At 53.7% G+C, this 27,430-nt stretch overlaps 1 protein-coding gene across 12 annotated transcripts in view; it reads right to left on the bottom strand.

The window, feature by feature from the left end:
• Positions 1 to 6,573: 6,573 nt before the first annotated feature.
• Positions 6,574 to 27,430, bottom strand: part of DIP2A (disco interacting protein 2 homolog A) — an 86,291-nt gene continuing 65,434 nt past the window's right edge. For 6 of the 12 annotated variants that reach the window (XM_057696670.1, XM_057696671.1, XM_057696668.1 and 3 more), the window contains 16 exons: positions 26,860 to 27,061; positions 25,926 to 26,035; positions 25,750 to 25,830; positions 23,245 to 23,368; positions 18,206 to 18,327; positions 17,988 to 18,099; positions 16,789 to 16,898; positions 16,167 to 16,297; positions 15,392 to 15,560; positions 14,924 to 15,094; positions 13,085 to 13,146; positions 12,500 to 12,557; positions 11,700 to 11,774; positions 9,870 to 10,044; positions 9,234 to 9,357; positions 6,574 to 8,745 (listed from right to left, as the gene is read on the bottom strand). In XM_057696670.1, coding sequence (XP_057552653.1) covers positions 8,493 to 8,745; positions 9,234 to 9,357; positions 9,870 to 10,044; positions 11,700 to 11,774; positions 12,500 to 12,557; positions 13,085 to 13,146; positions 14,924 to 15,094; positions 15,392 to 15,560; positions 16,167 to 16,297; positions 16,789 to 16,898; positions 17,988 to 18,099; positions 18,206 to 18,327; positions 23,245 to 23,368; positions 25,750 to 25,830; positions 25,926 to 26,035; positions 26,860 to 27,061 — 2,079 coding nt within the window. In that variant the 3' untranslated portion in view covers positions 6,574 to 8,492. The other 6 variants (XM_057696669.1, XR_009047680.1, XM_057696674.1 and 3 more) reach the window with 6 other exon arrangements.

Here is a 27,430-nt window from a genome sequence, read left to right as displayed (position 1 = left end):
CCCCTTCCCCTTCTCCCCTAAGTGCTCCTGAGCTTAGGGGGAAGCATCCAGTCTTTCATTACTAAGAGCGATGTTAGCTGTGGGATCTTGGTAGTGTCCTTTATCAGTTAAGCAAATTCCCTTCTATTCCTAGGGTGTTGAATTTTGTCAGATGCTTTTTCCTTCTCTGCGTTTACTGAGGGTGATCACGTGGGTTTGTTTTTATTCTATTGCTATGGTATATTACCTTAGTTGATTCTCAGTTTAAACGAATCTTGCATTCCTGGGGTAAGTCCCACTTGGTCATGGTGTATGATTCTTTTCGGAAGTTGATGGATTTGGTTTGCTAGTATTTTGTTGAGGATTTTTGTGTTCATATTCGTAAGAGATATTGGTCTGTAGCTTTCTGGTCTTGTTAATGTCTTTGTCTGGTTGTGGTGTCAGGTAATATTGGCCTCATTAAATGAATGTTCCCTCTTCTATTTTTAGGAAGGGTTTGTGGTGAATTGGTATTAATTTGTCCTTAAATGTTTGGTAGAATTCAGTGATGAAGCCACCTGGGTGGGTAGTTTTTTTAAATTACTTATTCAATATCTTCACTTGCTATAGGTCCACTCAGATTAATTTCTTCTTGAGTCAAGTTCTGTAGTTTATGTCTTTCTAGGAATTTGTCCATTTCATCTAAGTTATCTAATTTATTGGCATACAATTATTTATAGTATTCCTTTATAATGTTTTTAAATTTCTGTAAGGTCAATAATAATGTCCTTTCATTCTGATTCTAGTAAGTTGAGTCTTCTCTTTTTTCTTGGTCAACCTAGCTAAGTGTTTGTTAATTTTGTTGATTTTTCCAAAGAACTAGTTTTCTGTTTCATTGATTTTCTCTATTATTTATCTATTATCTAGTTCATTAATTTCCACTCTTGTTACTTACTTTCTTCTGCTTGCTTTAGGTTTATTTGCTCTTTTCTAGTGTCTTTTGGTGGAAATGTATGATATTGAGATCTTTCTTAAAATGGGCATTTACAGCTATAAATTTACCTCTAAGCACTGCTTTAGCTACATGCCATTCTTCATTTTCATTCATTTCAAAGTATTTTCTGATTTCCCTTTTGATTTCTTCTTTGATCCATGCTTATTTAGGAATGTGTTGTTCAATTTCCACATATTCATCAGCTTCTCAGAAGTTTTTGTTGATTCCTAAATGTGGCTGAAGAACATACTTTATATTGTTTTTATCTTTTTGGAATGTATTAAGGTTTGTTTTATGGCCTAGCACACAATCAAGCCTAGAGAATACTCCATGTGCACTTGGGAAGACTGTATGTTCTGCTGTTCTTGGGTAGAGTGTTTTGTAGATGTCTATTAGGTCTAACTGGCCTACAGTGTTGTTCAGTTTCCATTTCCTTGGTGATATTCTGCCTAGTTATTCTACCCATCATAGAAAAAGGGGTATCGATGTCTCCAACTATCATCCTGGCTCTTCTATCAGTTTTTGCTCCATGTATTTCAGTCCTCTCTTGTTAGGTGCAACATACCTGTAATTATTAGGTCTTTCTAATGGGTTGGTTCTTTTATCATTATAAAATGTCCCTTTTAATTTCTAGGAACTATTTTTGCTTTCAAGTGCTTTTTATCTAATATTAGTAAAGCCACTATAGCTTTCTTGTGGTTGATATTTGCATGAAATATGTTTCCATTCTTTACTTTCAATCTATGTGTATCTTTGAATCTAAAACATGTCTCTTGTTAATAGCATATAGTAGGGTAATACACACAGAGTCTGAAAAATCTGCCTTTTGAATGAACTGTTTAACTCATTCACATTTACTGTTATTGATACAGTTGGATATACCTCTGCCATTGTACTTTTCATTTTCTGTGTGTCTCACGTCTTTATTTTTTCTTTTTTTGCCTCTAATCCTCCTTTACCACTTTCTTTCGCATTAAGTAAATATTTTCTAATGAAGCATTTGAATTTCTTGAATGATATTTTCACTATATTTTTTAGTGGTATACATCCTAACCTATCGGAATCAGATTCAGATTCATACTAGCTTACTTCCAGTGAGCTATAGAAACATTGCTCCTACATATCTCTATTCCATTTTCCTCCTTTTTATGGTTTTCTTAAGATCTATTTTTATTTATCTATTTTGGCTGCACCAGGTCTTTCTTAGTTGCAGCATGTGGGATCTTTGTTGCAGCATGCAGACCTAGCTGTGGCATGCATGTGGGATCTAGTTCCCCGACCAGGGATCGAACCAGGGCCCCCTGCATTGGGAGTGTGGAGTCTTACCCACTGGATCACCAGGGAAGTCCCTATGATTTTTAAATATGTATGACATCTATTAATGTTACAAACCCAACAATACATTGTTATAATTATTACTTTACCATCTGTAAAGTAGCCCAATACAGCTTTGCTCTCACCAACTTCTTTTCTGCTGCTCTTGGCAAAAATATTACACATGTATTTTATTTCTATATGTATAAGACCAAAATTAAATTATAATCATATTATTTCCTACAACTGATTTTTAAATCTGTTAAGGAGAAAAAATATGCATTTATATAGTCTTATAATTACCTTTGTCTTTATTAGTGTTCTTTGTTTTTTCATGTGAATTCAAGTTACCATTTGGGATCACTTGCTTTTAGCCTGAAGGACTTTCTTTAGTATTACTGGTAATGCAAGTTGGCTAGCAATAAATTCAATTAATTTTTGCATATCTGGGAATGTCTTTATTTGGCCTCCACTTTTGAAAGATACAATTATTGATTGATAGCTTTTTTCTTCGAGCTCTTTGAACATATTATCCCACTGTCTCCTGGCCTCCACTATTGCTGCTGAGAAATCAACTGTCAATCTTACTGGGGTTCCCCAGTAAGTGACAAATAGTTTCTCTCTTGCTGATTTCAAGGTTCCCCTTTTGTCTCTTAAACATCCACCACGTGTCTGTGGATCTTCTCGTGTTTATCCTACTTGGAGTTTCTTGAGCTCCCTGATGTGTAGGTTTTCTATATGTCAGGGGAGTTATTAGCCATTATTTCTTTAAATTTTTTTCTGCTCTTCTCTTTCTCTCTTCTCCTCTGGAATTCCCATTATACACATTGATGAGCTTAGTGGTGTGCCACATTTCTCTGTTCATTTTTCTTCATTCTTTTGTCCCCCTCTATTCTTTGGATTGCATAATCTTTACCAATCTTTCAAGTTTGCTGATTCTTTCTTCTGCCAGTTCAAAACTACTGTTGAGCCTCCTAGTGAATTTTTCATTTCAGTGATTGTACTTTCCCAACAACTCCAGAAATTTCTATTTGGTTTATATTTATATAAATGATACTTATATTTACATTTATACATTTATGTTTATATAAATATCAACATTATATAAAACATTATGCATTATATTTGACATTTTATTTTAATCTCTTTATGGATATTTATTTGATGTGACATTGTCATCATACCTTTACTTCCTTAATCATGGTTTCCTTTAGTTCTGTGACGTATTTGGCTACTTTCAAGTCTCTGTTAAATCTGACATCTGGTTGATCTCACAGGCATTATCTGTTGTCATCCCTTTTTCCTAGTGTCATACTTTTCTGTTTCTTTACATGTTTTGTAATTTGCAGGGGGAAACTGGGCATTTTAGATAAAACATTGTAGCAACTCGTGGTTCTTGCCACTCCCTCCGGGCTTTTTATTTGTTTAGTGACTGGCTGGATTACTTGAGTGAAGTCTCTTCCCTTCTCCCCCTCCCCGCAGTGGTAAACTTCTGCTATTGTTCCTCAAGGAGGTGCAGCCTCCGGTAGGCGTGAAGTCACCCTGGATGACAGTGGTTTTGGCAGCACACTCCACTCGTTCCCTGACCACACCCAGCTGTGAAGCTTCCCCGACTGCCAGCTGATTGACTGCTCTATTGTCTTCAGCAATGCTCTGGGGGCATACATTGCTCAGAGCCTAATTTGATCCAATTCAGGATTTAATGAAGAAATAGTTCCCAGAGGCATTGTTTGAGATTTGTTCTAACCCCAGGAGGGCTCTTCCTAGCTGTCTGCTTCCCTGGTTCTCCTGCAAACTAGTTGACCTACAGTGTAGCCTGTATCTTCATCAAATCTATGAACCTGCCCCCAACTGCCTTTCACCACACGTGTGCTGCTTTTGAGAGTGTCCTTATGATTGAACTTCCTGCTCTGGTACAAATGAAGTCAGTTCCTTTAGGAAGAGAGGCGGAGCTGTTTCATAGCTCACTTCTCCCAGCAGGCAAAACCTCTGAGCCAGGGTTCTGGGCCCAGGAGTGAGAACAATGGCACACGTCTCTCTGGGCAACACCCCTGCTTGAGGAGCTGAGCGCTCAGCGGAGTTGGGGCAGTAGCCTGATGTCTTCCCAGCTTGCCTCTCTTGGTATGCAACCACCATCTTATGGGCTGGGAAGGGCACTCAGGGCCCTTTATACTCAAGGTAGAGGCTTCATTCCGTGAGCAGAGGCTGGATGGAAGAGATCTCCCGTCTCTCACTTGCACTCACCCAAAACTTAGCTGCATCAACAGGTTACTGGGGGCAGGAGTCTGTGTTCCTGGCTGTGCCTGTCTGGAGTGGAGTTTCTGCTTGGCTCAGCTGGCAGGTGAGAGGGAAGTAGCCGTCTTTGTTCGAATAACAGACTTGCTTTTATTACTGAACATTCACATACCGACGTTTCTTCATTTGCTGCATGCCCTTAGGACCATTTCCAAAGGCTTAAAATTTTTTAAGAAATAATCTTCACCTGTTTTGCTGGCTAGCATGCCCACGTTGCTTCTAAGGCCATCAGGCCAGAAGCTGACCTTCTTCCTTTACCTTCTCATGTAAAGCAAATGCGAAGCACTGCTTGTCTTTGAACTTACGCTGCACTCCCTCAGAGCACGGCAGCCTCCCGACGGCCTCCATCCTGCTGCTTCCACCTGGAGCCCTGCAGCACCTGGGTGCTCACACCTGCCAGGCCCGCTCGCGGCTGCTGGGAGTGGCAACAGGCGATGGTGCACCTGCACCCTCTTCCGCTCACAGCTTCACCTGGCCCTTCTTCATTCAACTTTGGGCTCGCGGCACCTGTGATGCACACTCATGACATCGGGCCTTTGCGGTCAATTTGAGAACCTGGGGAGTAGCCGCATACTCAGCGGGCACTTAAAACTAAGAACGACATCCCAATTGCTCACCTTGCACCACCCTTGGCAAACGTTACTTTCAAACCATCTCATGGAGTCATGTAAAAAGGTCCCCCCACGGAACCCTGAACGGCAGAGCTAGATGCAGGGAGACCGGGGGCCAATCAGGGTGAGGAAGGGAGTGAGCTCACCGGGGGTGTGGCTGTGGGCTCTTAGACCACCCACGGTGGGGAGGTGACCCAGCCAATTTAATAGTCTTTAAATTGACCCTGTTTGGACAATTTAGAGACTATTCCTCTTGAACACAGGAGGTTTTGAAATTTTGTGTGTAGTTACCCTTTAAAAAAAATTCTTCAGAACTTCCCTGGTGGTCCAGTGGGTGAGATCCCATGCTTCCAATGCAGGGGGCGCGGGTTTGATCCCTGGTCAGGGAACTAAGAGCCCACTTGCTGTGCTGTGGCCAAAAAAAACAAAACAAAACAAAATTCTTCGTTACTAAAACTGAATATCATACAAAAGAGGATGAATGTTATACAGGGTGTTATAACACTGTTACTGCATCCAATTTAAAGAGAAAGGGTTTCTTCCTTAAGCCATTAGGACCCAAAACTTATGCAAAATGATCTCAGAAAGAGAATGCTGCTCTCTTTTTGCACACGATTCTCGGACAGGGTATGCTATCAGCGAGACAGAGGCCCTGGCGGGAAGGTCTGGGGCAGACTCTGGCAGGAAGGGCAAACACAGGAGGTAAGTTGTTCCCCCCCAGGGTTAGGCTGACCATCCCAGTAGAATCACTTTGAAACAAATCATCGATATTTATAATCTGAAATTAAGCCAAGTAACCATACTTTGCATAGAATAATCAGAACAGTTCAAAAACAAACAGAACTGAGATAAAACAGACCCGCTAGAAAGACATGGATTATGTGGAGGCCAGCTGGCCTCGCCCCCCAGGCAGCTCCACCACGGTTTACCTCAAGCTGCATTTGATATAAATTGGCTCCTACAAACCAACTTACAGAAGCCCCTGAGTATAAGAATTGCCAAGCAGAGCTCATCAGATGAGAAAGTGATGACCACAGGCACACCAGACGTTGTGCTTACCTGACTATCAAGTTGACAAGGACTTATTTACTTACTGCCAGTGCCCAGAGGCCGCCAGCAAGCAGCCTCTCCCACGCTGCCCTGTGCCCTCCTGAGGGAAGGGGTGCCCAATGCATCACACCCAGCACGAACTCTACCCATAGGACCTGAGCCTGAGGTAGGCCCTGCGTGTGAACACGCACCCGTGAGGAGGTTCACGGCCACACAGCTGACATGACACTGACCCAGAGCAAGTGAACACACGTTGCCTTTAGTCACCCGCCTCCCCAACGTGACACAGTCGTTAAAACATGTAGAATGTATGTAACAGATTATATAAAACTCTAATTTATTAAGTACAAAAGCTGATTATAAAAGTATATGATCAATCCTAATCTGTAAAAGTGTTTTAAAGGAAAAAAATAAATCCTTGAAAGGATTTACATCAAATATTAACGCTGTCATTACCAAGAGGTAGGATTATAGGAGATTTAAATTTTCTTCTTTATACTTTTAATGTGCTTTGTAGATTTTATGCTGTAGCATAAATGCTTTTACATTCAGGAAAGAGAAATGCATAATAAAATATATCCTATTTGGGGTAATTTTAAAAACCTTTTCACACATTTCAAAATGCAGAATTACAAACAGTCGATAACTTTTATTAACATAATGATATAAAATTTTAGTGTGATATACAGAATTCCCAGAGAGTAATTTTAAAACATTTTAATGCTTCTTAAAATCTTAATTTACAAGACACCTTGTCTTACTGCCACCAACCTTTCAATACAAAAGTTTTACAATATTTGTTTGCTATAAAACTACAACATACAGGGCCAGGTAGTTCTTCCCCTGCCGGCCATTCTGTTATAAGGAATGTCCATTAGTCAACTACTAGAACCTCTGTACGTCAAATGATAAGTTATACAGATTATGTACATAGTTACAAAAGGATTATTCAAATTCCAGTATGTGGTCACATACTGCACTGCAGGCCAACAGCCACTGAGCACAAGCCACTTGTAGCCAAATAAGAGTCAGAAGTGAGTTGGCCCCGTTAGCCAGGGCTTTCTGGTGGAGAATTAAAGATGGTAGAGAATTAATAACAACTTTGTTAGGCACTGATCCAGGCTGACTCCAGAAAAACCTGGTTGCTCTAGGAAGCACGTGTGAGTCATAAAGTCTCCCAAGCCTCAGTCCCCAACAGTCATAACACACTCTTTACTAGTGATACAAAAATATTCTTAGATTCAAGCTTCACTTCAAATTCTTAGAAGTATCTAGAGGATTTCACGTTCTCTTCTTTGATTTAGGTTTACTATAATATTATCTCACTCCGTTTAGTCAAGTTTGAATAAAATAACAGAACATGATTTGGCCAAATTTTATAGGCACACAACTCAAAACCCAACAGCAGCTGGCAAGGCTCTCCCGGGGGCTTGGCAGATGTCACTGAGGACGAAAATCTCACCCCACTGGGGCTTCCACATCTACTGACGTGGAATAAAAATAATAATTCAGCACACTTCTGTGCAGTAAGAAGAGCTTACACTGTGGTTATGAAAACAAGCACTTCAGCTGAACAGCACGAAGTCAGAAGCTCAGAAAGTGGTTTAAAACTCAGTGCTGGTTTATCTTTCCAAAACAGAGCACCTCACCTGCCAGCCCAAACGGCCATGTCAAGTGTTAGTGACCACACAGGCAGACAGCCAGGCACACCTGTCTCCAGAGAGGAAGTGTGTGCATCCAGGGCCTGGTCTGGGGCCCAACGGCGGGCAGGGCGGCCAGGCCAGGCTCACTCCCGTCCACCAGCCTTTCTGGGCTCTGCTCCTCCCTGTGAATTGAAGCAGCTGTACTTGGGCCTCAAATTCCTTCTCACATAAACTCTATATATCAGCTTGTCCTTTGAAGTGGGAATAAATAGTTGAATTTTCTAAATCGAGAACTATATTTTTAGCCTAAACAAAGTGCAAACTCACAATACAGCAGAGAACCGCGCCTGCAGCTCCCACAGCGCCCATGAGGGCTCCTTTCCCAGTCACCCCACCTGTTAAAATACTGACATTCACGTTTCTGGAAATGTCCTTGATGCTGAAGAGATTTCTTTGAATAATTCAGGAAGTGGTTTCTAACATGAGATGGACCTGTAAGAGCGTAGGAGGACGGACTCCGCACTCGCGGGGCCTCACGTCCTCTCCCCGGGGGCTGCTCTCCCTGTTTCACACGTCCCAGCGCCTCCGACGGGGCCTGAGCCCCCCGGGCCGGGCTGTGCGCTGCGCTCACATGTTGTAGGCGACGTAGATGGGGTCCAGCTGGTCGGCCAGGAAGCCGTCCCGCAGGTGCATGCGCTGCTTCTCCCCGCGGGAGTTGATGGGGATGACGCCCGGGTCCACCACCACCACCACGCCCACCACCAGGTGGTGCTCCTCCAGCACCACGTTCGTCACCAGGGCCACCAGGTCCAGCGCGTCCTGCTCCAGCCCGTCCAGCTCCACCACCACCACCAGCAGGTTGGTCCAGGTGAACACGGCACTGCAGGGAGAAGCGCACGGCGTCACACGGGTTGACACAGGCTTTGGGCACAAGGACACGTGGGGAATGGTGTCGGACACCGCGAGGTGCGTCTTACAGGAATATCTACTCTATTAAAGTTCTCACTAAGAAACAAGAACATTATTTGATGTTGAAAGCTGTACCTTTCCCAATGCAGGCTCCCTACAAAGTGAGGAAATCATGAGTCTTGACCATTTAAATCAGGAAACTCATGTGAAAAGCGGAAGCATTTCAGGATAATTGTTGAGCTCTCACGTTTTGCCTGTGCACTGGGGACAGGCTCCTAACTTAAGACTGATTAGGAAAAGAGGAAAAACCAAGCAAACCCAAGCAAGGTGTCTCTGGCAAGTGAGTCCCAGAGCGTGTCTGGGGTCTGCTCCTGGAAAGGCAGGTGGTGGCCTGCACACACACAGCCGAGGTCCCTGCCCTGGCCGGAGAGCTGGGTGACCGGTCCCCGGGGCCCTCACCACTCAGCAATGCTCCTGTGCGCGCGGGTCACCGACGTCTCGATGTCGATGGGGTGATAGCGCATGCCCCTCAGCTCCAGCGTCTCCTCCAGAGACCCCACCACGTACAGCGCGTCATGTCGCTCTGCGGACAGCACAGGGTGCCCGCCTCAGCATGGCCCGGCACGCTAGCCACTCAAACATCACTTGACAACAGCCTCTTGCTGTGCAGCCCCCAGAGATTCCAAGAGGTGACGCCCACGTGTGAATATGTATTTAACAACAACTTTACTATTTTATAGGGGCTCCCAAAAGTTCTGACTGCATTTGGCCAGCGTGCTGTGGCCGAGGGACTCTGCAACCTTGGGGGATGTGTGGGGAGGAGGCCCGACACAGGGCTGGTGAGGTGTGCCCGCGGCTCTGCCTGGAGCCCCAACAGCCTTTGCCAGCACCCCATACGTCCTCAGTGGAGTCCAGGATCCGGGAGCAGTGAAGTAAAAAAGAGTCATTTTCGGAGAAAACCGTGTCAGGGCCCCTAAAGAAAGGAGTTCTTAGGAGGGGTGAAGAGGGTCAGTGGGGGCCCCGAGACGCCGCCTGCGTGGGCTCACGGCCTGGCAGCCCCAGTGCCGGTGCGGGAGCTGCACGGGAACCCCTCACCTCCACTGGCGTCGGTGAGCTCTGTCCTTCGAAGGAAGCCCAGGAAGCCAGTCCTCGCCCAAACAGTCTGGGTGTCTCCAAAACTCAGCCGGGCACTGAAGTGATCTGCATGGAGCCCCTCTTCCCCGTAGACTGTGTAGTACCCAGTGGCGTTGTGCGGGCTGCTCACCCAGATCTGGGGCCCAGAGGACGGGGGGGGGGGGGGGGGCAGTCAGCACAAGTGCCGGCACAGCCGTCCTGAGACACGGCAGCAACACGACAGCACGCGGCAGGTGGGGGGCCTCGAACTACGTTACAACAGCAGGCACCGAAAGCAGACAGGTAACCATCCCCTCCTTCGCATTAACCGTTCCTCTCCTCGGACCCTGGAGTGACGCCTGGAGGACTGCGATGTACACAGTCCACCGTGAGAAAGGACCGGAAGCAACCTTCAGGTGCACACAGGGCCGGCGGGAGTGTGTGGGCGCAGGTGCACCCCCACACGGGCTCACTGTACCCAGTGTGCTGCAGCCCCTGGGGCATCCTTCTAAAGCCAGGGCCCTGGGGCTTCCCTGGTGGCGCAGTGGTCAAGAACCCTCCTGCCAATGCAGGGGACACAGGTTCGATCCCTAGGCCAGGAAGATCCCACGTGACGTGGAGCAACGGAGCCCGTGCGCCATAACTACTTAGGCTGTGCTCTAGAGCCCAGGAGCCACAACGACTGACCCCAAGTGCCACAACGACTGAAGCCCGTGCACCTAGAGCCTGTGCTTCACAGCAAGGAAAGCCACTGCAATAAGACGCCCACGCACCGCAAGGAAGAGGAGCCCCGCCTGCCACAACTAGAGAAAACCTGTGCAGCAATGAAGACCCAAGGCAGCCAATAATAAACACATAAATAAATTTATACAATAAAGAAAGAAAAATAAAGCCAGGCCCCTCCTGGATCCACAGGCGGCTCCCTATGCGGACTGCCAGGCTCTAGGCACCCCCAGAAGCAGCGTCCGACAGAGGAGACAGGGCGGCCACGTGGGCCCAGCCTGGTGCAGACCCGCCGGGACCAGGCTGGGGCCCAGCTGGCCAGGAAGGGGGTGGTGGGGAGGCCCCGCACCCCCTGCACCCAGCCCTCCAGGCCGATGCCGCAGGACCCCCGGGAGGCCCCGGGCCCGCCCACAGCCTCGTCCCCGCCGGCTGGAGGCCGGGCAGCGTGTGTGGACACCCCTGGGCACGGACCCCAGCGCTGCAGGACACGGGTCCCCAGGCCCGGAACTGGGATCTGACACCATTCCCACCATAACAGACCAGCCTGGGCACCCAGGGTCCACCTGCTGTCCTGGCCTCCAGGTACCGGTCCCACCTGTCCCGTTACTCTAGACCACGTCCCGCATGCAGGTATGATGGCATGGATCCCAGCACAGCCCGTGTTCTGGGGCGGTGAGGACCCCCCCGCCCCGGGTCCCCGGGATGGAGAAGACCCTCCCTCTCGTTCCCGGGGTCTGCCCCGTGCCGCCCCTCCCTGGGGGCTGCGGCTCCCGGGTGGGCGCAGGAACTGCTCTTCGAGGGATGGCTGCCAGCTCCTGGGCGGCTCCTCAGGCCACCCAGTGCCTGCAACTCAAAGTTTCCCTCTGCTGGTGGGGCAACAGGGCGGGGGGCCTCAACCTGCGGGCAGGACCCTGAAGCCCTGCCCAGGGGCTGGGTCCAGGAGCACAGACACTGGGGGACGGCAAAGGGCGTCTGACCGATCCCTCAGAGCATCTGTGACCCCAGGGGTGCAGAATCCCCCGAAGTGGGGCAGGAAGGGGAGGAGGCTGAGAAGCAGCTCCTGGGACGCGTGGGGCTCCCCGGCCTCACCTCCCCCAGGTGTGAGTCTCCCAGGGGCCCTCTGGTCTCGGCATGTGCGATGATGACCTTCACTCCAGGGAGGATCTGGAAGGAGAATGGGCTCCGGGTCAGAGGCAGCACGGCCCTCTTGATTCAAAAACAACGTCCTTCAGAGCTGATCCAAAGGACGTGACACGCACGTGGGTGTGATCAGGTTCAGAAACCAACCTACATCGCACTTGGAATTTTAACAGAATGGGAGGTTTTAATGGATAAAAATAAATTGTGAATCTTGGCAAAATCACCCAGTTCCTGAGAGTGGACCCCGTTCTGGATGTCGAGAGGAAGGGAGGGGCTCTTTCCGAGGGACCTTGTCGGGGCCCACGTGTGCGGGGGGGTCTGCACAGCTTGGCTGCGCCCCCAGCGGGCCCCGAGCCCCCGATTCTGGATGGAAACCTGGCCCCCAAGAAGCCTTCCTGCCCCCAGACTTGGGGCGGGGCAGCTGCTGAGCACAGGCCCCGTGCCCATGGGGGCCGGGGGGAAGGCTGCAGGGGAGGGTGCCTCAGGTCCAGGACCCTTGCCCAGCTCCTTCTAGGGTTCTGCATCTGAGGTCCTCCCTTTCTGGGACTGGAGCGCGTGTGGACGTAGAGACTTAGCAAGAGCGTGAACGCGCGCGTGTGTGTGGGTGCGTGTGCGTGTCTGCAGCGAGAAGGCGGGGCCTCTGTGCCAGCCCCACCCAGCCCGACCACGGGGGTCTGTGCTCCTCGCGAGCACCTCCCGGGACGACATGAGGACCCAGACACAGACGGAGGCCTTGTCATCTCCACTACCTTTCCAGACTCTGTCAACGGCAGACTGTGAGGAGAACCCCGTTCCACCAAACGTACCCTAAAAGTTAACAAGGGAAAAATTTCAGAATAAAATTTACTACACAGACAACAATCTCTAAAAGGCAACTCGTGAGGTCATCAGAAACCGACGGTCACTGCGACGGCCAGTCTGTCGACAACAGCCGAGCCTTCAGCCTTCTGATCATGACCCGGCTGTGACGTTCCATCGGGGTGGGGGGGTGGGGGGCCCGGCCAGCTGGCCTCGCCCCCCAGGCAGCTCCACCACGGTTTACCTCAAGCTGCATTTGAGGGTCTAGAACCAGGATGCTGGCTCTAAAGCTGGGAGGCACCCCGACCCACAGGTGCACACCAAGGCCCCCAGGACACATCTGCTGACGTGACGCCTACGTCCTGCCCGAGGACGACGGGTTTACTTGCTTTCTACCCCACAGAAAGCCACATGTCACATGCTCAGCCACTCTTGGAAGGTCAGTCCCTTCCTGGTCGTGGGAATGACTCACCAAGGGAGGAGGACATGGGGAAGCAGGGGACGCCCAGGCTGCCCAGGGGCCTGGGGGCCGTTACCTGTCGTGGCGCAGTGCCCTCATGTCCACGTAGACGGTCGTGGGGTCCGGGCCGGCCGTGCCCTGCAAGGGGACAGCACAGGAACGTCCACTCTGGCCTCACGCCATGGTTTCCAGGGGCATCGCATCCACACGGGCGCGGCCGTGGGACAGCTCCTCCCAGCCCGGGGGATGGGGTGGGGCCGGGAGGGCAGTGCTCTGCTCCCAGCAGGAGCAAACATCTACAGGGCTTGGTAACACTGAAGGAAGATGTCAAGTCAAATAATTTCACACTTCAGTCCTGACAGCTCAGCTCCAGGCACACACCACGGTGGGTCTGGGGCATTTCCACCAAGCCATGCTCACCCTGACCTAACTCTCCTGAGGGCTGAGCACAGCGAGGCCCCACCAAGGACTCGCCAGAACGACGTCCTCATTCTCCGTCCTCTCATCTGACACCTGACCTTGGCCTTAATTAAAGGATAGCACGTTCCTTTTTATTAGGTAAGGAACATCAAGTTACATGGACATTCCACCCCAACTCATCCTCTGAAGATTCCAGACAAAGTAACCTATGTCTGCCCTGGAACGAAAGCAGAAATTTCTTCACAGAGACTAAACACAGCCCTTTCTCCAGAGGCAATTTATTAACCTAGGAATGTTAAATGCTTCTGAAAATACTTTTGCTCATAAACTTGGTTAGAAAGGAACTTTCTGCAATATGTCAAATAACACGGTGAGCAAAAGAAACACGTATTTGTCTGGAGTTCAGGTGAGGCCACGTGAACTCACGGGAAGCAGAGGCACGTAGAGGTCGAGGTCAAGGTCGTACCTGCTCAGCCAGCTTTCCCAGCCTGTTGGGCTGACAGAGACAAAGGATGCCAGCAGAGCGAGACAGGGAGGAGAAGCCACAGGAGACACAGACAGAGAGCACAGCACGTGAGGAACACTGCATCTCAAAGCACAAACGACGTCCCAGCAAGACTTCTGCCGCCCACGTGCTGACGAGCAGCACAGGCGCCTGCCGTTTCCAGGAAGGAGGGCCCGGCCGCCAGACGCTGAGCGGACAGAAGGGCTGCACTTTCAGCCACCAACACTGTGCCAGTGGGCACGGCGCAGTCGCACTGTCTACAACGGGAGGATCTCAGGGGGGACCCGCCCCACCTCCTCCCGTCACTCAGCAAGGGTCCGACTGAGGCACGGGCAGCCAGCCACCTCCGCTGTGGAGAGGCCGTTGCAGGAACACCAGGACAACCGCCTCTGCAGTCAAGACCTGCCCTGTGCCCGGTAGGCACAGGGGCTTGGGGACGAGGGTTTCCCTGAGGCCTTTCCTCCCAGCAACTCCTGAACGTGGGTGCATGAGGCATGCGACGTGGTTTAGAAGGAAGTGGGATTGAGGTACCCGTAGGAAATCTGGAAAATAGCCAGTCACCTGAAGAAGCAGTAGACAGCACTGCACTGTAGTTAGCTGTTCTGAAACTGTTTCCCCTTAGTAAGTAAAATATCTTAACGTTTCAAAAATGAATTCTAGACAATACAAAATATCATTTAATGTTCCCATTTAAAATGGCTAGATGTCTTAAAAAACAATAAGTTTATTCTTGCTTTAGAATATTAGTTGCATATTGTATCCAACTTAGAAATTCTTCCAAATAGTCACTGTTCAAAAACAATTTGTGTTTTTTCCAAATACGCCTTTGTTCATCAAGAACAGAATCTCTTTTCAAAGGAAATGCTCAGCTCGCAGAGCTCATCTGTGTTAGGAAAACGCAACAGCAAAGGCTGGGAGGACAAGAAAGGACCAAAGGAGGGGGAGCACGGCACGTGCGGGTGGCACCCAGAGGGGAGCCCCGCCGCCCACCTGGAGGCAGATGGCCACGTTGACCCTGCAGCCGAACGTGGTGCTCACGGCGCGCGCGGGCAGGCCCAGGTCCCCGAACAGCTTGGAGAAGGACTGTGTGAGCGCAATCCGGGGCCGCTCCTCAGCCACCACCATGCAGGTGCGCACACACGACAGGCTCACACCCTTCGTCTGCGGGGGGAGAGTGCACACACCTGGGCGCTGAGCGCACGTGACGGGGGGCCCAGGCCCCGCCTCCGCGGTCCCGTCCCCAGGCCCCCGGGTCTCAGGGCCCGTCACACCCACCCCGCCCTGTGCCCAAGCCTCCTCTCCTCCCAGATGAAGTGAGGGACCCACGTGGGGTGCACCCCCGGTGTGTGTGCTGGGGGGGTAGCCCACAACGGGGGTGGGGCACCCAGGGGCGGTGGTCCGTGTTCACCCCCTGCTGGGAGAGGCCCCGGGGTCTCTCCGGGCCGGGGCCGCACGCACCCTGAGCACGGCCGTCTGTGCACCCAGGCCCCGGGCGCACATCTCCATCACCGAGTAGGAGCAGAAGGTGACGCGGGCCTTGTACTGGCTGACGGCCCACAGCCACAGGGACACGTTGGTCTCCAGCTCCGGCGGGGGCACCAGCACCGACTGGTGTCCCGAGTAGACACTGTGACAGCGACAGGGGTGGGGTCGGCATGCGTGCAGGCGCCTTCCCCTCAAGGGCACTGTCCTTCCAGGCAGAGCCCCCCCGCTCTGCCCTGACCAAGTGGGGGTTTCCCTAGAAAACGTGGGCGCACCGGTCCCCCCACCCGCACTCAAGGGCCCGCGCTGCGGTTAGGCAAGGGCCTGTTGGCGGGGGTTGGGTTCTGCCTGTAAAGATCGGTCCCTACTTCCCAGTCCAGGATGGAATGAGCAGCGACGAGAGCGTGTACTTAATAAAAACGCACTTTTCCTCAATTTCAGACCCAGACTCCAACCCGCCCCACACCTACACAAGACCAGCCACTCATGCGTGTTATCTCCACTTGGTGAGCATTGAACATGTATCTTAGGAGGGGGGGGAGGGTCTAAAGAAGCAATTCAGCTCGCAGGCGGCCCAGCAAAGGGGCTGGGGTAAGGAGTGGGGGGGTGTACCTGCACGCCCACCCTCCACTTACCTGCACGCCCACCCTCCACTCACCTGCACACCCACCCTCCACTCACCTGCACACTCCCCTCCACTCACCTGCACGCCCACCCTCCATTCCCCTGCACACTCCAGCCATACACGCACCTGCACAGACACCACAGGGCGAAGCCAAGACCGCAGTAGGGGTCGAGGCAGATGGCGATGCGCCTGGAGGGGTAGAGCTCGCACTGCAGCTTGATGGAGCGGCACAGGGCGCTGGTGGCCGCGTGCGACATCTTATGAAGAGAAACGGATGCTCTGCTCAGTGACGCGAGGGAACGGGGCGGGGGGCGGCAGTGCCTGCTGCCCGCAGTGCCTTCGCCGTCACTTCCTGAAAGGCTGGCCGGCCCCAACCTCACACACACCAGACAGCACCCAGGAACAGCCACAAAGAGCCTCCGAGGCAAGAGCTCAGGGTCATCAAGCATCTTAACGGAGCTTCTGGTACCTGGCAACAGGACAGACTCATCCAAGCCACCTGGTCCTTGAGGCCAGACAGCCATGAGTCAGAAAGTTCAGATGTTACCATAAAACATCAGACCATGCATTCCTCTCAGGCTGACCTAATATGGGGGTTTGTTGGTATTTAACACAAACCTGAAGGAACCAAACTGCCGCTTCACGTTCCGGGAGGAGGAGGGGCCTGCAGAGATCCGCTCCCAACACCCTTCTGCCCACCCTCTGTGTCAGGGTCTGAAGCGACGGGAGCTCCAGCCAGTGGACCCACCTTCACACCTGCCAGGATCCCGGTTGTTGACACGCTGAAGTCCAAGTACGCAAGCGCGTCTGGGGACGGGGGCCTGAAGACGCTGGCTACCTTCTTCTTGGGGGTGTCGTCTGTCGGCCGGGAGACACAGGGGGTGTGAACGCGGGGAGAGAGGAGACAGGACTGCAGCCAGGGAGCCGGGCAGCTCAGAGAAGTCAGGCTGCAGGAAAGCAGACTGCGTGTGCACGCGGGGAAGGTCACGTGGAGCAGACCCTCACCTACTACACTGCGCAGGTGCTGATGGGAACGGTGGGCCGGCGAGGTGGACACAGAAGGGAGGAGACGGGCCACGAGAGCCCCACAGGAAAGCCCAGAGGAGCGGGGACGTGCACAGGGAGCCCCAGGAATGGGCCCCCAGGGCTCTGGGACCTTCACCACATCCGCTTAGGACCACAAGGTGGACACAGCACCGACGGTGCACGGTGGGCACACACGAAGTGAGGCCAGGGCAGGGAGCAGGTGAGGTGACAGGACACCCTCGAGCCTGTCTGCTCCCGAGCCCACGCAGGGCCCCCCCGCCGGCCACCCTGGGCCAGCTCCCCGTGCCTGCAGATGCGGTCAGGCAGGTGGCCACGGACGACACAGTCCCCGACCTCCTCTCACGGGCAGTGCCCTGGTGGCAAGGACAGGCATCCACACCCACCAGGCGCGACGGCACCCCCATCTGCTTGCCGGCCGGCACCCACGTGGCCGTGCGCCTCGAGGCACCGATGGAGTCTGCAGGGTGCTGCCGCCCTGGGGCATCTTGATGGCCACCCCAACAGGCCGAGGCTCGGGGGCCCACACGCGTTTCCTGGGGCGGGCAACACGCACCCACGATGGGGACCCGGGACGGGTGCGTGGGCACCGTGGGCACCGTCTACATCCCCACAGCTGCCAGCCGCCACGTGGGCGTGAGAGGCAGCAAGGAGAGCTCACCCGCAGGCACGCGGGCCTCAGGAGGACCGCTGCTCCCCACGGGCCGCCCCCCGCTCTGTGCACCCGGCTCCAGGCTCGAGCTGGTGGACACAGGCCGTCAGGAACCCAGCCAGCGAGGCTCCCGGGCAACCTCTCGCCCGGCGTTCACATCTGGGTGGCAGCAACGCGGTCCCCACAGCAGAGGAGGGAAAGGGGGTGACCCGACAGGCCGGCACGCATACCCACGCACCGAGGACGCACACCTGTGTCTAGGATGGTCGGCCAGGTCCTGACGTCCACGGCGGCCGCTGCTTCCTTGGACTTGAGCAGGCGCGTGATGGCCTGCGTGGTGAGGACGCACACGGACTTGCTGACCTGTGGGGCACAGGGGTGGAAGGCACGCGTGAGACTCGGTGCCTGGCAGCAAACCACATGCGACCCCACGGTCAGGTCTGCCCCGCCGGCCGGGGTGCCCGCCTACCTCCACGATCATCTTTACGGTGGGAAGTGTGGTGGCGAGGTTCTGGGGGTGCGGGGGCCGCACGGTGACAGGCACGCAGCCGCAGTACAGGCAGCCATAGAAGGCAGCAATGAGGTCCACCCCTGGGGATACACGAGGTCAGAAGGCATCAGTGGGTCAAAGGCAGTTCCCCACGCCCAGTCTCACGGCTCCACAAGGAGGACCGCAGCCTCACTCGCGGTGCTTGAGCAAGACCACCCTCCCCCACACTGACGGGGAGTGCCCCAGACGGCGCTGCCAGGGAGGGGCCGAGAGCCACCCCCGCCCAGGCCAGCCCCGCCCAGGCCCGGGGAGGCCGGGAGGCCCGGGGCCTGTGGGGCAGCGCGCTCTGCTCGCCATCTCTGCGCATCAAGGTGCTCGGCGGGCAGGTGGGCGAGGCCCGCGGGACACCTCTGAGGGTGAGCTGCCCACCCGGAGGTCCCATACCACCTCACGGGCACCGGCACCCTGGCGTGGGGGCCTGGCCGCTTCTCCGGGGAGGCCCGCACCCCTGGGAATGGGCCAGGACGTCCCCACCCCGCTCTCCACCACTCGACGGAACACAGGCCCCCTCACGGCTCCGTCAACTCTTCCACGTGTTTAAAACGCTCCAAGACTAAAACCGGGGAAAACCGTACCACACTCAGGACCCATTTTCCCGTTTTGAACTCAGTCCGACGTGAGAACACCTGGGCCCACACCCTGGAGACCCCTCCAGACGCTGTCCTCAAATCGGACGAGGCCCTGCCTGGCATCCTCAGGCTACAAGACACCAGTCTCAGGCTGTTTTGATTCCAGAGTCAAAATAAACGAGCAATGTTTAACCCAGCTCATGGGTTTCACCAGATTCCAAGTTCAAGATGCTCCATCAGGGCCAGGGCCGTCGGTACAGGCCTGAGCCCACCCACCAGGGACCGCCCATCTGCCCTGTGCTCCCACAGGCAGCTCAGGAGACAGAGCCGGCAGGCAGGCGGACACGCCCCGCACGGCCACTCTGCACAACGCACCACAAACACATCACCAAACTGAACACAAGAGCGTGCCACCAACACCCCACTTCCACGAGCGCGTGCAGCCTCTGCTGCCCCTGCGTGTGCACCTCCGCGTGTCCCGGTGTCACCTGGCGTGCACGCAGGGCAGCCCTGTCCCTACCTGCACCCTACCTGTCTGCAGCTCCCAGCGTCACCCCAGGGCCACACAGCCCTCTGAGGAGAAAGTCCCGGCCCCTCGCAGGACATGCACAACAGATACCGGTATGCGTCTGCAAAACACCTGCACCCACTCCAGGCCTTTAAGCAGGGTGGGATCGGCCCTGCAGCTATTAATTATATGCTCCACCTGCTAAGTTTTTAAGATGTAAATTCAGAACTTCGTCATCCATTTTCCTCTATTCACTAAATATTTTTTCTGAACGGTGTCAAACATGCCCCCGAGAGAGAGAGAGGCATCAGGCCCCCACTGGTCTTTTCTCCTGTTACCTCGGCGTCCCCCCACCCCGAGCACAGTCCCACACGCTGCACGCCTGCAGCCGCAGCCCTGCGCCCCAGAACAGCTCTGGTCCTCCCAGGCTCTCCGCGGGGTGTGGACGGTGAAGGCGGGGGCTCCCACGCGGCCGTGTCCCCGCCTCCATGTGGCCAGGGTGACGCGCGCCTCACACGGAGCCCGGGGAGATGAGGAGCATGGACTGCGATCCGTCCGGGAGGAAAACGACCCCACGTTCCCGGGACCGGAAAGAGCAAAGCAACTGCAACGCCAGTGGGAGTTCTGCAGTGTCCAAGCCACCACGCATCCGTGTCCAGAAACAAGCCAGGCTGCCAGCCCGCCCCGGCTCCCAGGCAGGGAGCCCTCCACGGCGGCCCCCCAGGAAGAGGCACCCCAGATCCCACCAGCAAAGAGAAAGTGCCCAGTACAAGTCGTGTCCCGCCAGATACGCCGAAAGACATGGTGCCCAAAACATGCGTCAGGAGTTCCAGAAGCACAAAAAGGAGGGAGAAAAGGGAATAGTGAAAAAGAACATTTTCCAGAGATGAAGATTAAGTGAGCAGGAAAGTGAGAGAGGACCCAGACCCACTCACGTCCTAGTAAAATTCCTGAACTAGACAGCTTCCAGGCAAAACAACAACAAACTTATTAAGGCGGGGGGGTAATTATCACCTACAGCCCTGGGGAAGCGCCTCCCAAGCCAGAGGAACCAACAGAAACCTGGGATTCCTGTCCCGGCTAAGGCCCAGGCCACCAGGGAAAGGGAAAGGTCCTCTGAGTGCCCATCACCCATGCACCGGACATGGGAGAAAAATGTCCCCTAACAGCCGAGCAGCGAACTTCCAGAACCGGGACCCCAAGACGAGGCAGGAGAGGACAGAGCAGAGCGGGCGGGAGAGGAAGCGCAGGTGCCGGGAAGGCAAGACAGAGCCGACAGCGAGGACAGGCAGCCGGGCCGCACCGGGCAGCGTGAGGGGGATTCCGCAGGAGCTGGGTGGGGCCGGGAGCAAGGAGGACTTGGAGCCCCCAGAAGGCACGGCCGCCCCGACCAGGGTGGTCACCCACCGCATCTTGCTCTCATGAGTGCAGGTCTGATCAGAGAGCAGGGAGAGGAAGGGAAACCCTTCACCCACTCACTGGGCACAATGAACAGCCATGAGGTTTGGGACCAGCAATGCAACCCAACATGGGGAGGCCCATGGAGTGGGATGCGGGGCTCGGGGCGTCGGGTGCAGAGCAGAGAAGGGAGGGAGGGTCCGTGAGGGTGGCCCAGGGGCCACCATGTGGGCCTGAGTCCCACACAAGGTACAAGAGAAATAATCAGAAGCAGATCATCGTCTGTCCAGACAAAGACAGCAGATAACAACTGTAGCGCATTTCGACATGTGCTGAAATACATCAAGAATATGATACAAGATATGAATGAATAACCAAAATCAGAATTAAAAAAAGAAATGAGGAAAGAACTAGAAATTAGAAAAAAAATCATTTCAGAAATGAAGATGGAAGTAGAAGGGGCCCAAGATCAAACAAGACAACGGACACCGAAACCATGAAAAGGAGGAGACTTGAAACTCAAACAGAAGCACCCCAGAGAAAATGGCGAAGACCTAACACGTGCGCCAAGGGGGCCAGAAGGAGAACTTGGACAAAATCAAAGTAAGGGAAGAGACAGACAGAAAAAAATCATGATTCTAGAAAACGTCCTTGAAATGAAAATTTTAAACACAGATTTGCAGCTATGTATTTAAAGATACCTTATACACTGTATGGCACTGGTGATACAGTGGTGAGCACAGCTGCCTTCCAAAGACACCTCACGTATGAGAACGGTGACCCGTAACACCAGCGTTACAACTATACACCAGACTTTAAGAAGTGAAAAATGTCACCTAGAACAAAACAGCAAGCAAATCTTAAGAAGAAGAAAATTAGATTATCGTCCGACTTGATGCTTAAGGCCAGGAGAAAATGGACACATGTTTGAGAGGCTCAAGAAAAGAAAATGAGAGTCAGGGATTTCTCATCCTGCCAAAACGACTTTTGTTACAAAGTGTACAGACTGCTACCAACAAGCAAAAACTCAGGGGATACTGTTCCCATGAACCTTCCTGAGAAACCAGCTAGAGACGACTTGAGAGAACAGAACCACAGCAGGAGACTGGACAGTCCGCAGTGGCCTGCGGGCGAGGAGAGGCTGGCTCTGCAGGGGCCGCACTGCCACCCCCCGCCCCCCGCCCGGGTGACACAGCACAGCTGCAGGGAAGATGGGTACAGAAAGCACGTGTGAAAACATTCAGCTGCTTCCAAGAATCGCACAGGTGGTCAGCGGTCACTGCCAGTATTTGGGGTGCAGTGAGCGAGTGACCTTGGGGTGTGCGAATCCCGCTGACCCCCGTCCTGGAGAACCAGGATTCTCGGGACGGAAACGAGGAGATACAGACGCAGCACAGACATCACGCAGAGCAGGCGTAGTAAGAGCCCTACGATCCTGACTCTGAATCGGCTGTAACAGCGTGAGCTCATGAGGCACAGCCTCCCTAACAGGTGTAATTACATTCACGTGAGACCAGCTCCGCTCACGGAAAGGGCCCACGGACAGCGGCCGGCCCAGGAGGGACGAGCGCCTGGTGCCCAGGCTGGTGCTGCGAACACCAGGCTCCACGCAGAAGCGGCCGGGCACCTGCTCCCAGCAGACAGCGGGACGTATCAGGACGGGAGGTCTCCCCGAGGACCTGGGAGCAGCCCCCACTGGAGTGCGACAGGAAACGGAACTCATCGTATCCACGGAAGGAAAGAAGCCACACTGCTCTTCACAGCTGAATTCTACCCCGGGGGACCAGACGCTAATGAGGGCAAGGGTCTGTTGACAGTTTTATGGTTGATAAGCGAAAAAAAAAAAAGGGTTAGAACCACCACCATGCCGTGAGCCCTGAAGCGTCCGTGAACGTGGGACGGGGCATCCGTGGCGGCTGATGTGCTGATTCTACACAAGGAGGGGGAGCCCGACAGCACTCAGGGTCTTGCGAGGGAAGTGAGCCCGGGTCTGACTCCAGGTGCCCTGTGGGCGCCCAGGAGCAGCCACCCGCCCAGCGTGCACGGAGCCGCGCCAGACGGCATGGACGCTCCCGGGCCGAGGGAGAGCCGGAAAGAGGGCGGCCTGCCGCTTAGAGGAGACTTAAAAATATATCAGATTTAAAGAAGACGGGTGGACTAAACTGTGACGACTAAGATGCTTATCTGGGTGATCAAACTATAAAGAAATGGAAGAGATGATGACCACAGAGGCTACTTTTGGAGACTGGAGGCGGTGGCTGGGACAAGAAAGGCCAAGAGCCATGTCTCGACCTGGTCAGTGGCTACAAGGGAGTTTGCGTTCTAGTAGTAAAATGGAGGGGAGAGATGGGGAAAGGACAGCCAGGTGAGCAGAGCAAATGGAAAGGGAAGGCTGCACTAAGACAGGCAGATGGACCCACGGCTGGACGCAAGTGCTCACAGGGTGCAGGCACGCGCAGAGAGCAGGCTGGCGGGGTCCTTACCTGGGGGGTAGACCAGCGCCACGTGGGCCCCAGCGCTCAGCCTGGCCTTCTCCACCAGAGCAGCAGCCACTCTCTCAGCCTTTTTGTGCAGCTGGACGCAGGTTGCGGTGCTGGTGACTGTGCCCTAGGAAAGCGATCGTGGGCGCCACTGAGCCAGGGAGGGGCTCCCAGGACCCGTGGACACTGCGCACAGCCCGTGTCCGCGCCCCTGTGCTCAGGAACCAGGACAGGTGCCACCCCACACCCATCTGCTGCCTTCTCAGAGCCTGTTCATCCACCACGGTCAAAGACTCTGTGATTCAAGAAATCCTTTTGGCTGTTATAATAAAATATTATAAAGAATAATGTAATAAAAATCCACTTTTTTCATTACCTAGTATTTTCCCACATTGTTTCAATGTCTCTTTTATAAAATAAATCACCACGACTCTACACACACTCCCAATTCCATCTTCTCCCTCCCTAAAGGAAACCCTTATCCTGAAAATAAACCCGTGTAATTAAATGGTAAACAAACACCCCTGAATGGAAGCCTGCTGCCTGTGCAGATGCCCCCAGGACAGGGCCTGGGTCCCCGCAGGCTGCTCTTGCAGGGAGCCTAGGTGGGGGAGGGGCTGGTGCGGCTCCCCCACACCTGGGTCTCCACGGAGGACAGCGGCGCTGGGGACCAGCTGCAAGCTAACCCTCGCTCCCCCGCCAACCCGAGTCAGGCCTCACGGCTCTCTCGGCCCTTCTCAGGAGAACTAGAGCGCCGCTCGGCCCAACCACCACCATCCCCCAGGACGGCCCAGTGGAGCATCCAAACCCCTCACTGCTCCTGGGTCAGGGCCCCACCCTGCAGGCCCCAGGGCTTTGCACAGCGGGTCAGACTGGCTCCTCACACCCAAGCCGAGGTACAGAGACCCACGCCGGGCACACGCTGGGAGCCCAAAGGCCCAGAGCCCCGCCAGTCCCCAAAGCCAGGGGCCACCTCGTGCCAGGAACACCACCTGCACGGGGACAGGCCTCTTTCTGGGTCAAAGGCCAGCAAGTCCTCGGAGACCTAAGGAAAATTCAAACCTGAGAAGGCTGACAAACCAAAAGAAATGCAAAAACTTACAAGTTTTTGGAATGCACCTGGAGAAGGCCAGGTGGTCTTCTGTTGGCTCCTCCTGAGCTCCTGGCTTTAAGATGATTGTGGGCTCTTCTGGCTGACCACGTGCCTGGTGGCGTCTCTGGACACTCCCACCAGGAGCTCCCTCCTCCCCAGGAAGCAGCACATCCACACAGGCAGGCTGCCCTCAGTTCCACGGGCCTGCCCCTGACCACTCCTCACGTGTCCACATCCCTACGTCCTCTTCTCTAAATGGCCATCCTGCACCTGGACCACCGCCGCCAGGCCTCCTGCTCCCACCCTGCCTCTTACAATGCAGAGGAATCACCCGGAATCATGGGTCCTGTCACGCCCCTCAAGGCTCACGCCTGGGGTCAGCCCAGCGCCCCAGCCTCACTGCCCCGCAGCGCCAGCTGCACTATGTTCAGCTTCTCACCATGAGCTGACTAACTTGCTCCACCATTATGTACTGGCTTTAGAATTTGCTCAACCATAAAACAAATGTCTACGGAACACCATCCAGATCTGCAGATACACGTGAACCAGGAAGACAGCACCTCTCCTGAGCACTGGTTTTCTAGCAGGAAGACTTACTGCACCATCTGAAGAACAGGGGCCTTTTTATCTTATTTAACACTGTGTACACAGCAGGCATCAATCAATATTTTTTGAATGAAGAAACAGTGGCCAGTTACAAGTAGTATGGAAAGCCAGGCCAATGTTTCCATTTCTGTTTTTGTTTTTTTGGCCACGCCACGCAGCATGCAGGATCTTACTTCCCCAACCAGGGATCGAATCTGGGCCCCCTGCATTGGAAGCACAGTCTTAACCACTGGACCACCAGGGAAGGCCCTAGGTCAGTGTTTCTAAGACGTCAACGTTCAAGTCCTCATGGGCCCGGGAGCATCTGACAGTGAGTCATGCAGTGTTTTCATTGTTATTTTTCATGTTTCCACAGTTTGTCTACTGGCCCACAACTTAACAGTTTCTCCTTTATATCCTAGAAGCTCCAGGTACCATGTAACACCCACTGCAAGGTACCAGGATTAGAACAGTCAGCAGTATTTATCATGTTAAAGCTATGAACAAATGCAGAAAGTCTAAATGCTTATTTTTTACAAAATAAGCATTTCCTTTTCGTGCACTTGGGAGTATTCATGTACGTACTGTTCATGATCAAGACAAGGTAATGAGAATTCCCCGTAAAATATAAAATCCACAGAAATGTAACCGTGCGGCCTGTGTGGAAGCCAAGGTTTTCACAGAGAGGACCACATGAGCTGGGGCCGGGGCGTCAAGGCTCGCTGTTCTCCAACGTGAGGCCTCGAGCCTGAGCACCGAGGCCGGAAGGCGGACCCTGGCCCCTCGCCCAGGCAGGCAGGGCAGTGGCCTACAAGACCAGGCGGCCTCACCTTGGCACTGAGCAGCAGGAACAGCGGGTGCTCGGGGGTGGTGTGGGCCCGCCACTGCAGCACATCGGGCAAGAACAGGAACTGCGGGAGAGGGCGGGGGTGGCGCGCTCAGTCCCGGTGGCTTCCCGCCTGCCAGGGAGCTGCCCCCCTCACCTCGTCTGCCTGCCCGGCCTTACCTTCTTTGCCTGGTCGCTGTCCTCCAGGTGAGACAGCTCCCTCCCTGAGGCCTGAGCAATTCTCTTCCCCGCGACCAGATTCCCAACAATCATGGAGGCTGGTCCAACCTCTAGAAAACGAGGGGGAATTCTGGGTGAGAAGTGAATGACCTCTGACAGGTGATAACCACACGACTCTGTATTTGAACAGGCAGGCAGGTAACTCTTCCCTATGATACGGATGCTCAGGAAACCAGCCACAAGGGTTAGGCTAAGTGACAGGGAGCCAGACGAAGACATCCACCACGTGGCAGACATTCTGGGGAGGTAAGGTTTGACCTCAGCTACAGCTAAACTCTTAATGTATTTCTTTGTTTTACTGACTAAATGGGTTTCATTTAATGGTATTTTATGTGTTTAATAATCAACAAAACTCGGCATTTACTAACAATTTACATAACCAAAGGAACGAAAGACGACGTAACCGTTAAACCAGGGAAGGGAAGCGGACCACTTGCTGGGACTTCCCAGGTCCCGGCGACCTGGTGGCTGCGGCCGGTCACAGGGCGGCAGCACGCACGGTGCCCACAGCCCCTGCGGCCTCGGCGTGGCGGGCCGCCCCACAGCGCAGCGTGGGCCACAGCAGCGCTCTAGCCCCTGAGCTCCAGGGCTGCTCTTCTCCTGGGCATCAATTCCACTGCCCGGGAGTCACCGCCCAGCCTCCACGGCTCAGACGCCAGGCCTGAGCCCAGTCCCAGGGTGGATGCTGACAGGCGGGACCTCCACGCGGAGGACGCGGAGATGCACGCTCCTTCCAGCGGGGACTGACCCGGCGTGCCGTTCGCTCTGGCTCTTAATCTCAGCCCCGGGAACGGAGGTTCAACAGGGCTGCACCCGTTAAACACAAGCGCAGCTGCCGCAATTTTAAGACGGAACAGCTGTGATGTACACTAACCTGGCTGCTTCTGGCGAGGCTTGGGAAGGTTGGTAACACATGTGTGAGGGCACATTAACACGTTACACGGGTGCAGCATCCCCTCCAGAAAGCGCTGCTTGGTTTCAGAAACGTGAATCCCTCCGAGAGGAGCCTTGGGCAAGGTGTTGGCAGGAACCAGGGCCAGACAGTACACGCCCACCTGGTGGATGCTGTCGATGGCCTGGAAGGGAGGGCAGGAGACAGGGAACTGCATTTGAGCTCACGTGACCGACTCAGGGCTGCTGCGGAGCTGCACAAGGCCACAACACTTAAACCCAAAGGTCAAGGAGACAGTGACCTCTGGGACGTTCTGTTACGGGAGAAACATGGCGAGACGAGTGTGCATCTCCTATCATTTACACACACATTCTGTGTATGTGCACACTCAAACATAAATCTTCAACTGCTCACATTAGAAAAAGCCGTAAAAGCGGTTAAGTGACTTCCTGTGGGAGAAGCAGTGAACAGCAGGGCAGAAGCTGGACTCCTCTGAATACACCTTGCTTTCAAATTTGGAACCATGTAAATATTTTACATACAAAAAGCTTAA

Source organism: Hippopotamus amphibius, chromosome 10 (genome assembly GCF_030028045.1).
Source record: "Hippopotamus amphibius kiboko isolate mHipAmp2 chromosome 10, mHipAmp2.hap2, whole genome shotgun sequence".
NCBI lineage: Eukaryota > Metazoa > Chordata > Mammalia > Artiodactyla > Hippopotamidae > Hippopotamus > Hippopotamus amphibius.
Note: the sequence above shows the minus strand (reverse complement) of the source record. Positions and strands in the feature narration are given on the sequence as shown.